Raw genomic sequence first — 12,336 nt, 5'->3', positions numbered from 1 at the left:
TCTCTCCTGAAGTACAGCACTGTCAGTAATAGGATAATATCCATACACCTACAAGGAAGACCAGTTAATACAACCATTACTCAAATTTACCCACCAACCACTAATGCAAAAAATGAGGAAATTGAAGATTTTTACAACTTCTGCAGTCTGAAATTGATCAAACATGTAATCAAGATGCACTGATAATTACTGGTGATTGGAATGCGAAAGTTAAAAACAAAGAAGGATCAGTAGTTGGAAAATATGGCCTGGGTGATAGAAAAAAACACCGGCGATGGCATGATAGAATTTTGCAAGACTTCTTCATTGCAAATACCTTTTTTCACCAACATAAACTGCGACTATACACATGGACCTCACCAGATGGAATACACAGGAATCAAACTGACTACATTTGTGGAAAGAGACAATGGGAAAGCTCGATATCATCATTCAGAACAAGGCCAGGGGCCGACTGTGGAACAGACCATCAATTGGTCACATACAAGTTGAAGTTGAAGTTGAAGAAAATTAAGGCACGTCCATAAGAGCCAAAGTACGGCCTTGAGTATATTCCACCTGAACTTAGAGACCATCTCAAGAATAAATTTGGCTCATTAAACACTAATGACTAAAGACCAGATGAGTTATGGTATGACATCAAGGACATCATATACAAAGAAAGCAAAAAGATGGGAAAGAAAGGAAATACCAAAATGGATGTCAGAAGAGACTCTGAAAGTTGCTCTTGAATGCAAAGTAGCTAAAGAGAAAGGAAGAAATGACGAAGTGAAACAGCTGAACAGGAGATTTCAAAGTGCTGCAGAGAAGACAAAGTAAAGTAATGTAATGAAATGTGCAAAGGCCTAGAGTTTGAAAACCAAAAGGGAAGAATATATTCGGCATTTCTCAAGTTGAAAGAAACAAAGAGAAAATTCAAGCCTCGAGTTGCAATACTGAAGGATTCTATGGGGAAAATATTAGATGCAGCAACCATCAAAAGAAGATGGAGGGAATACACAGAATCACCATACCAAAAAGAATTGGTTGACGTTAAACCATTTCAGGAGGTAGCATGTGATCAAGAACTGATGGTAATGAAGGAAGAAGTCTAAGCTGTACTGAAGGCATCGGCAAAAACAAGGCTCCAGGAATTGACAGGATACCAATTAAGATGTTTCAACAAAGGGATGTAGCACTGGAAGCGCTAACTCATCCATGCCAAGAAATCTGTGCCCAGTCCAAAAAAAGGTGGTCCAAGAGAATGCAGAAATTATTGAACAATATCATTAATATCACACACAAATAAAATTTTGCTGAAGACAATTAAAAAATGGTTGTGGCAGTACATCAACAGGAAACTGCCACAAATCCAAGCCGAATTCAGAAGAGGACGTGGAACCAGGGATATCATTGCTGATGTCAGGTGCATCCTGGCTGAAAGCAGAGAATACCAGAAAAATGTTTACCTGTGTTTTATTAACTGTGCAAAGGTTTTCAACTGTGCAGGTCACAACAAATTACGGATAACACTGCAAAGAATGGGAATTCCAGAACACTTAATTGTGCTCATGCAGAACAAGAACAAGGGGATACTGCACGGTTTAAAATCAGAGTAAGTGTGCATCCGGGCTCGTTTATTTTTATAAAACTGCTTTTAGGTCAAATCTTTTCTGCAACAACATAACAGTTGCTTTTCAGTGTTTTTAAAATACACATCTTAAAATGTTTCAACAGGAAAAGAAAGGTTAGGAGGTAAAAGAACTCTTTTTCCCTTCAGGAATTTCAATAATAAAATTTTTTAAATAAATGTATAACTATAAAATCAAAAAAAACTGAACAAATAAGCCTTTGAGTACATCTACCTTTCAGGCTCCTGTTATCACCAGAACTATCATTAGCACAGGAATTTATTACACATTTTTAACTCCTTCATCATCTATTGTTACGAAAAACAAAGCTCAAAGCCACTCAAACAAAGTAGCTGCGTTGTCAAGCCAACAGCTTTTTTACAATCATATGCAAAGCTTGAGACAAAATATTGATGCCCTGGTGGCCAAGTGGTTAAGTGTTTGGCTGCTAACCAAAAGTCAGCAGTTGGACTCCACCAGCCGTTCCTTGAAAACCCTATGGGGCAGTTCTACTCTGTCCTATAGTGTCGCTATAAGTCAGAATTGACTCAACAGCAATGGGTTTGGTTGGTTTTATATATGGAACTGGCTCAAAATCCCTGAATCGTAATCATTAGTAGCTGCCCAATGTAACTAATGTAGCTAAGGTCTGGAGCCCTGGTGGAGTAATGGTTAAGAGCTCAGCTGCTAACCAAATGGTTGGCAGTCTGAATTCACCAGCTGCTCCCTGGAAACTTTATGGGGCAGTTCTACGCTGTCCTGTAGAGTCGCTACAGGTCAGAATCAACATGACAGCAAGGAGTTTAACATAACTAAAGAGCCCTGGTATCACAATGGTTAAGTGCTTCACTGCTAACTGAAAGGCTGGCAGTTTGAACCCACCTAGTGGCTCCATGGAAGAAAGGCCTGGAGATCTGCTTCCATAAAGATTACAGTGAAGAAAACCCTATGGGGCAGTTCTACTCTGTCCCATGGGATTGTTATGGGTCAGAATTGATTTGACAGCATATAACAACAAATGTAACTCATGTTTCCTCACTAATTTTTCTGTTATGAAATTCACACACCTCTTAAAATTATATAAGGGTATGTTCCTTTTATCTTGTTGTTAAAAAAAAAAATATCACATGCAAGCAAATAATTCGTTGTCTCAAGCTTTGTATTTGCAGTGGGTGTTTATCCTTTTTTTTTTTTCTTTTTTGCCTGCCTGGCATCAGAACCTCCTTTCTATCTTTGGGGAGTTTGCCTCTGTGTACAATGGAACCAAAAAGGCCCAATACATATTCTCCCAGACCCCTGGCAGTCAGCATGTTCGCATGGGGTCTTAAAGTGGAGAACCTACTCCTCTCGCCCAGGACTTTAAGCCTAAAGGGAAATAACACAACAAACAGGGATGGATTAGAAGCCATTCTGCCAGTGGTGTGGTGGTGGCAGAGCTGTGAATTTCACCAGGGAGTGATGACTGCTGCAGCATCCTAACCACAGAGCATCTGTGTCCTCAGCTCCCTGGTTGCCCTTGGTTCCTGTCCATTTTCCAGGTTCTCTTGCATTCCTGTTGATTCCGAGTACTACCCGATATGCTCCCAATAAATATCCTTCCTGCTTAAGTTAGCCAGAGCTGGTTTCAGTTGTTTGCAACTAAGAACTTGACTAGAACTAGTACATGTCTGGTACTATCTAGCAGGCACTGATTCAAACTCCTCTAAGTTTAATTCATCTATAAATGTTTTGCTACATCCTTTTTCCCCCCCACACAAATGGAATCACACTATACCCGCCATTCTACCCCTTGATTTTTTCCACTTAGCAATATATCTTAGAGATTATTTCATATTAAGACAGAATTTATAACAGGTAAATAATATTCCATTGTATGGATGTACCATAATTTCTCCAACCAGTTTCTTACTGATATTTAGATTTTTTCAAGTCTTTTGCTATTACAAACAACACTTCAGGAATATCCTTGTACCTACATCTCTGGGCTTTTGTGCACCTCTGTTAGTAAGAAGGAAACCCTGGTGGTGTAGTGGTTAAGTACCACGGCTGCTAACCAAAAGGTCGGCAGTTTGAATCCACAGGTACTCCTTGGAAACTCTACGGGGCAGTTCTACTCTGTCCTACAGGGTCGCTATGAGTCGGAATCAACTTGAGGGCAATGGGTTTATCAATAAGAAATGTCCTCACTAGTGAAGTTCACAGGTCTATGCTCAATTTCCCTCCGAGGGAATTATTGGCCAGTTTATACTCCCACCAATAATGCATGTGTGTCTGCTTTCCCTGCTTTCTCTAACGTACTGGATTATCCAACTGAGTCTTTTTCTAAATGGTTTTAAAGAATTCTTTACATACATCTGTCTGTCATATGTACTGAAAATATTTTTACCAGAATCTTTCCATTTTTAGGTATTTAAATATATCAAACTTTCCTTTTATAGCTTCTAGGTTTTGTGCCTTACTAAGGAAGGTCTTGGAAACCCTGGGGGCATGGTGATGAAGTGCTATGGCTGCTAGCCAAAAAGGTCAGCAGTTCAAATCCACCAGGTGCTCCTTGGAAACTCTATGGGGCAGTTCTACTCTGTCCTGTAGGGTCACTATGAGTTGAAATTGACTTGACGGCAACGGGTTTTTAAAGAAGGTCTTCCTCATTCAGAAACTACTAAATATAAATCATCCTTTGTTTTTCTCTTAGGCATTTAATGTTCAAGTCTTTGATATTTATTTATTTATTTTGGAGGAAGGACTAAGGGAAAGTGCCAGTTTTGTTTTGCCCTACATAGCCGTTGTCTGAAAACCAGTTAAACTTCGGCTTCAGTGATTTGAAATGCCAATTTTTCCTACACTAAATTCTATCATAGATTTGTATTTATTTCTGGACATTCCTTGCTCCTTATTGACTAGTCTATTAAAAAGAAGGTACCAAACTGTTTTAATACCTGTACCTTTATATCTTAATATTTAATATGTGGTCCAACTAATTTTCATTACATATTAAAATAATACATTCTTTATATGTGCAAAGACTTCTGAAATTACAACAGAATTCAAAGGGAAACTATTTTATCCATTTATAACTTTTCATGAATGTGTCACGATATCAATGACAAAAAAATGACAAACATTTACTGGGCACATAAACCAAAAACCAAACCCAGTGCTGTTGAGTCGATTCCGACTCATAGTGACCCTATAGGACAGAGTAGAACTGCCCCATAGAGCTTCCAAGGAGCGTCTGGCGGATTCGAACTGCCGACCCTTTGGTTAGCAGCTGTAGCACTTAACCACTATGCAACCAGGGTTTCCACTATGAAGTGTAAAAACTTTTGAGAGGAACACAGCTGAAAGAGACTGTAAGTAAGTTAAGGTTCACAAAGGAGCTTCAATCCAGTGATGGAGCCCGTGCTTACGCAGTCATTTTCTTTCTCTCTATGCCTTTCTCTCTCACACACTGTCCTTACATCATCAGTTCTCATCCTCATTCTCTTTCTGTCACTCACACACACTCACATGCACACATCATATGGTTAAAGGAATACATACCTGTCTGATTTCTTTAACAGCCAAAGTAACTGAGAACAAGACTGTCCGACTAATGCTGCTCTGACAGGAAATGTCACGGGCTGACTTAGTTCATGACATATGTATTCCATCTCCTCCACCATTGGCCAACTGTAACCTGAAACGAAAAGAAAGAAATGTAACTTTTCTAAGATTCTGAAAGTCAATTAAAAAAAAAACTAAATTTCCTATGAGCATAAAAATTCCCATCTGAATTCAGAGCAAGTTAAAATACCATTTAATACTAGAAAATATTTCGAATGGAAAAAGTGGATAAAAAATTAAATCTAAAATCATGCCACAAGTAACTGAAGAGTAAATTTAACAAAAAATTAAAATGTTAAAGGGATTTTGTAATCTCTCAAGTGCAAAAGAAGCACATTTTACTTACTCTAAAGATTCTAAGGCCCTTTGTTACATATATATATATTAAAAAAAAAAAAAACCAAAACTCAAGCCAGTTGCTGTTGAACTGATTCCAACTCATATTGACCCCATGGGGATCACACTGTTCCACAGGGATTTCAATGGCTTTGATTTTTCAGAAGCTGATTGCCAGGACTTTCTTCCCAGGAGCATCTGGATAAATTCGAACTGCCAACCTTTACGTCAGTAGCCGAGCACTTAACTGTTTGTGCCACCCTGGGCTCTTAGGTATGCTGTATCATTAATATTCACGATAAACTCATGTTTTCCATTTGTGTTAATTAAGCTTTCTTTTCCAAGAGAAAGATGGCTTCTAGGTATTTACTAGCTGTTTAAGTAACAATTAATTTCAAATCAATTGGTTTGGATAATCCAAATTACTTCTACATTTAACCTAATGCAGACAATAGTGACAAAATTGATTTTGTATATGTATTTTCAATCATGTTAAGACAGTCTGGAACACAAATTTGCCTATTTATACACAGCTTCAGAAAAAGACTTATACTTTTATAAGTAGCCCAAACTAAACTATGGAAAGCAGGATGTAAACAGTATTGGTCACCAAAGGAACATTTTATATAAATCCTTAGTGAATATGCTAGTTTTGTAGCTAAATTCCTACTGGAAGAAGGAAAGTATCCTACTTTCCTTTAAAATCTGGAAGATTATATATTTTTAATTAGGAAAAGGGATTGCTAACAGAAAGCTAAGGAGCCCTGGTGGCACAGTGGTTAAAGTGCTCAGCTGCCATCTGGAAAGTCGGCAGTTCGAACCCACCATAGAAAGCTATACTTATATGATCATAAACCTGTATGTGTCTTTTTTTAAATCTGTGGTATAGAAAGGGAAGATAAAGTACATGTTGGTGATAAGGAGAAGGCAGGGGGTAAAAGCAGCCCAAAACATTCAATACTAAACCAGCTTAAGGACACAGATATGGCTAAACTCAGTTCAACTTTGGAGTTAAAGTCAGAATCAGTAACCAAAAGTAATTTAGAATTAATAACTACCACTCTTCTGTCAGATTGTCATACTGTGGAAGCTTGCATGTTGCTGTGATGCTGGAAGCTAAGCCAGCTGTATTTCAAATACCAGCAGGGTCATTCATGGCGGAGAGGTTTCAGCACAGCTTCCAGACTAAGACAGACTAGGAAAAAGGATCTGGTGTTCTACTTCTAAAAAAAATTGGCCAGTGAAAACCTTATGGATAGCAGTGGAGCATTGTCTGATACAGTGCTGGAAGATGAGCCCCTCAGGTTGGAAGGCACTCAAAATATGACTGGGAAAGAGCTGCCTCCTCAAAGTAGAGTTGACCTTAATGACGTGGATGGAGTAAAGCTTTTGGGACCTTCAGTTGCTGATGCGGCACAACTCAAAATGAGAAGCAACAGAAGCAAACATCCATTAATAATCAGAACACAGAATGTGCAAAGTATGAATCTAGGAAAATTGGAAGTCATCAAAAATGAAGTAGAATGCATAAAGATCAATATCCTAGGTATCAGTGAGCTGAAATGGACTGGCATTATTGGCCATTCTGAATCAGACAATCACATGGTCTACTATGCTGGGAATGATAAATTGAAGAAGAACAACACTGCATTCATCATCAAAAAGAACATTTCAAGATCTATCCTGAAGTATAATGCTGTCAGTGACAGAATACCCATACACCTAAAGGAAGACATGGTGGCGTAGTAGTTAAGAGCTATGGCTGCTAACCAAAAGGTCAGCAATTCCAATCTACCAGGTGCTCCTTGGAAATTGTACAGGGCAGTTCTAGATTGTCCTATAGGGTCACTATGAGTCAGAATCGAGTCAACGGCAACGTTTTTGGTTTGGTTTTTTTCTAAAAGACTAGTTAATAGGACTATTATTCAAATTTATGCACCAACCACTAACACCAAAGATGAAGAAATTAAAGGTTTTTAACAATTTCTGCAGTCTGAAATTGATCGAACATGCAATCAAGATGCACTGACAATTACTGGTGATTGGAATGCAAAAGTTAGAAGCAAAGAAGGATCAGAAGTTGGATAATACGGTCTAGGTGATAGAAACAATGCTGGAGATCACACGCCAGAATTTTACAAAACCAAAGACATCTTCATTGCAAATACCTTTTTTCACCAACATAAATGGCGACTATACATGTGGACCTCGCCAAATGGAATAAATAGAAATCAAATCAACTATATCTGTGGAAAGAGACAATAGAAAAGCTCAATATCATCAGTCAGAACAAGACCAGCGACCAACTAAAGAACAGGCCATCAGTTGCTCACACACAAATTTAAGTTGAAGCTGAAGAAAAAACAAATCCACAAGAACCAAATTACAACCTTGAGTATATCCCACCTGAATTTACAGACCAACTCAAGAACAGATTTGACACATTGAACATTAATGACCAAAGACCAGACGAGTTGTGGGATAACCTCAAGGACATCATACATGAAGAAAGGTTATTAAAAAGAAAGAAAAGACCAAAATGGATGTCAGAAGAGATTCTGAAACTTCCTCTTGAATGTAGAGTAGCTAAAGCAAAATAAAGCAAAAAGAAGAAATGATCATATAAAAGAGCTGAACAGATTTCAAAGGGCAGCTTGAGAAGACAAAGCAAAGTGTTGTAATGAAATGTGCAAAGACTTGGAGTTAGAAAACCAAAACAGAAGAACAAGCTCAACATTTTTTAGGTTGAACTGAAGAAAAATTTCAAGGCTCAAGTTGCAATACTGAAGGGTTCTATGTGTAAAATATTGAACAACACAGGAAGCATCGAAACAAGCTGGGAGAAATACGCAGTCATGGTACCAAAAAGAATTGGTTGACATTCAGATATTTCAGGAGGTAGTATATGAGTACAATCTGATAGTAATGAAAGAAGAAGTTCAAGCTGCACTGAAGGTACTGGAGAAAACCAAGCCTCCAGGATTTGACAGAATACCAATTGAGATACTTTAACAAATGGATGCAAAGCTGGAAGTGCTCACTTGTCTATGCTAAGAAATCTGGAAGTCAGCTACCTGGCCAACCTACTGGAAGAGATCCATATTTGTACCCATTCCAAAGAATGGTGATCCTACAGAATGTGGAAATTGTAGAACAATATTATTAACATCGCATACAAGTAAAATTTTAATGAAGAAAATTAAAAAATGGTTGCAGAAGCACCATCGACAGGGAACTGCCAGAAATCCAAACCGGATTCTGCAGAGGACGTAGAACGAGCAATGTGACTGCTGATGTCAGATGGATCTTGGCTGAAAGCAAAGAATACCAGAAGGATGTTTACCTGTGTTTTATTGACTATGCAAAGGCATTCAATTGTGTGGATCATAACAAATTATGCACAAAATTGCTAAGAATGAGAATTCCAGAACGCTTAATTTTGCTCATGCAGGACCTGTACACAGACCAAGAGGCAATCGTTTGAAAAGAACAAAGGGATACCGAGTGGTTTAAAGTCCAGGTAGGTTGCATCAGGATTGTGTCCTTTCACCATACGTATTCAATCTGTATGTTGTTGTTAGATGCCATCGAGTCGGTTCCGACTCATAGTGACCCTATGCACAACAGAACGAAACACCGCCTGGGCCTGAGCCATCCTTACGATCGTTGTTATGCTTGAGCTCATTGCTGCAGCCACTGTGTCAATTCACCTCGTTGAGGGTCTTCCTCTTTTCTGCTGACCCCGTACTCTGCCAAGCATGGTGTCCTTCTCCAGGGACTGATCCCTCTTGACAACATGTCCAAAGTATGTAAGACGCAGTCTCGCCATCCTTGCCTCTAAGGAGCATTCTGGTTGTACTTCTTCTAAGACAGATTTGTTCGTTCTTTTGGCAGTCCATGGTATATTCAATATTCTTCGCCAACATCACAGTTCAAAGGCGTCAATTCTTCTTTGATCTTCCTTATTCATTGTTCAACTTTCACATGCATATTATGCAATTGAAAATACCATGGCTTGGGTCAGGAGCACCTTAGTCTTCAAGGTGACATCTTTGCTTTTCAACACTTTAAAGAGGTCCTTTGCAGCAGATTTACCCAATGCAATGCATCTTTTGATTTCTTGGCTGCTGCTTCCATGACTGTTGATTATGGATCCAAGTAAAATGAAATCCTTGACAACTTCAATCTTTTCTCTGTTTATCATGATGTTGCTTATTGGTCCAGTTATGAGGATTTTTGTTTTCTTTATGTTGAGGTGCAATCCATACTGAAGGCTGTGGTCTTTGATCTTCATTAGTAATTATTTCAAGTCCTCTTCACTTTCAGCAAGCAAGGTTGATTCAATCTGTATGCTGACCAAATAATCCAAGAAGCTGGACTACATGAAGAAGAAGGCAACATCATGATTGGAGAAAGACTCATTAACCTGCAATATGCAGATGACACAACTTTGCTTGCTAAAAGTGAAGAGGACTTGAAGCACTTACTGATAAAGATCAAAGACCACACCCTTCAGTATGGATTACACCTCAGCATAAAGAAAACAAAAATCCTCACAACTGGACCACAAGAAACATCATGATAAACGGAGAAAAGATTAAATGTGTCAGGGATTTCATTTTACTTGGATTCACAATCAACACCCATCAAGGCAGCAGTCCAGAAATCAAATGATGTATTGCACTGGGCAAAACTGCTGCAAGAGACCCCTTTAAAGTATCAAAAAGCAAGGATGTCAGTTTGAGGACTAAGGTGCACCTGATCCAAGCCATCGTATTTTCAATCACCTCATATGCATGCAAAACCTGGACAATGAATAAGGAAGACCAAAGAAGAATTGATGCCTTTCAGTTACTATGCTGGCCAGGAATACTGAATATACCATGGACTGCCAGAAGAACAAACAGGATGCGGCAGGGCTTCATTCTGTCCTACACAGAGCCACTATGAGTTAGAACTGACTTGATGGCACCTAACAACAAGAATTAATAAAGAAGGTAATGAATTATTTCTAATTTATCTTCTTTAAATATTTTGAATTATACTTTACGTTCTTTAATGAAACTAATTAAAAATATCATGAATAGATAATTATAATAGAGTTAAGTTAAAGTGTATTAATTTTTTCTCAATTGTATCAATTGCTGAATCCATCTAGCCAAAGGGTCATAATCTAAATGTCATGATTCACTAGACAGCTGCTACTCTAACCTCATGTTGAACTTAAAAATCTTACTTATGAAAACAATAATACCAAATTAATAAGTAAAAAATTAATGCTCTTAACACAGTAGGACGTATCTCCTTAAGTCCTAAATGCCTTTTTAGTTTATTATTTTTACCATGTGGACAGGTGTCCCAGAGCATTTGATTGTGTACCGGCCATTTACCTGGAAATCTTGACCTAGGGATGTATGCACCAAGAGAAAGATAAATCCAGTGGTGTAATAAGCAGAGCAGGAAAAAGCAGGAGAATGTCAGGTCCATATGTAGGAAGACATGAGTGGAACAAAGGAGTCCAGCCCAGAGGAGAGTCCCATGGCCTTCCACTCCACTGTCCTGCCAAGGAGCCTAAGGAGGGTTCCCTGGCTCCAGCAGCCTACGTTTGATGCCCACTCCAATGTCTAGAGAGCCAACTTGTACGCTTCATCGACTATACTCTCTTCCTTATGGCTCACGTCACTTGAAACTCCTTTATTACCACCCACTTCCTTATCCTTCATCTGACATAGGGAGTACTCCAAGACAAGGCAAAAGAAAAGTACAGAATGTTTTACAAGTTCGAAGAGACCAATTCAGGATTTGTTCAAAGTATGTATTATAACCTCTTGCCTTCAAGTTGATTCCAACTCATAGCGACCCTACAGGACAGAACAGAACTGCCCCACAGAGTTTCCAAGGAGCTGCTGGTGGATTCAAACTGCTGACCTTTTGGTTAGCAGCCGAGCTCTTAACCACCGTGCCACCAGGGCTCCATTTACCTTGCAAATAAATACTTGCCCTCAGAGCCTGGTGAGAGAACTTCACCAACAAATGCAGTGCTTATACGAAGCAACAGAAAGAAGGGTCATACACGTATCCTCAGGGCCAGACCTTCTCTCTCTACTAGGCTCTTAGATGTTGGGGGAGTCTGTTTTTTGGTTTTGTATCAAGATGCTATTTTTACATCTAGAGAATATTTTAATTTGATCAACAAGAAATTCGCTGTTGGAATTATTACCTTCATTGACTTTCTGAGGATGCCATCCTGTTGTCCAACCCAGGGAAAATGTCACATCTGGAAAGAAGGATGTCACAGTGTCTATAAATAGTTTTGCATCCACTACTTTGCCACTTCCGTTTGGACCAGGAAGAATATCAGCGTTAATCCACACAGGACGCATCAGATGCCTCTTCACATTTTCCAAGAGCATCATGGATGGTTCTACAGCTGCCAGACTAAAAACAGATTTTGTTGTCAATCACACATATGCCTAAAGTAAAAGTAAGAAGAAGTTCTCTTAGAGTAGCCTTTTTAATGTCCTCAAATTCATAATAAAAGTATAATAAAACAATGCCTGAATTAAACATAGTCAAATATCACATAACACCAGAGGGGAACTTAACATATGTCATCTCGAAATATTAATTTGTGCTCCGAATTCATGAGGGTGCCTAAAAGTTCTATAAATACTTGAATAATGCCACTACTTGTGGACAGAGAGAGGTTCCAAAACTCCTTATTACGGTAACTCAACATGAAAACAATTTAAAAGAAAAAACCAAACCCAGTGCCGGCGAGTCGATT

The 12,336-nt window shown here is 38.7% G+C and overlaps 1 protein-coding gene across 7 annotated transcripts in view; it reads right to left on the bottom strand.

Moving 5' to 3' along the window:
* Positions 1 to 12,336, bottom strand: part of FAM151B (family with sequence similarity 151 member B) — a 72,165-nt gene that overhangs the window by 29,050 nt on the left and 30,779 nt on the right. For all 7 annotated transcript variants that reach the window (XM_049866821.1, XM_049866855.1, XM_049866841.1 and 4 more), the window contains 2 exons: positions 11,770 to 11,987; positions 5,151 to 5,286 (listed from right to left, as the gene is read on the bottom strand). In XM_049866821.1, coding sequence (XP_049722778.1) covers positions 5,151 to 5,286; positions 11,770 to 11,987 — 354 coding nt within the window. The remainder of the gene's footprint in view (positions 1 to 5,150; positions 5,287 to 11,769; positions 11,988 to 12,336) is intronic.

Source organism: Elephas maximus, chromosome 2 (assembly GCF_024166365.1).
Source record: "Elephas maximus indicus isolate mEleMax1 chromosome 2, mEleMax1 primary haplotype, whole genome shotgun sequence".
In the NCBI taxonomy this organism is placed as follows: Eukaryota; Metazoa; Chordata; class Mammalia; order Proboscidea; family Elephantidae; genus Elephas; species Elephas maximus.
This window is presented reverse-complemented; position numbering and strand designations above follow the sequence as displayed.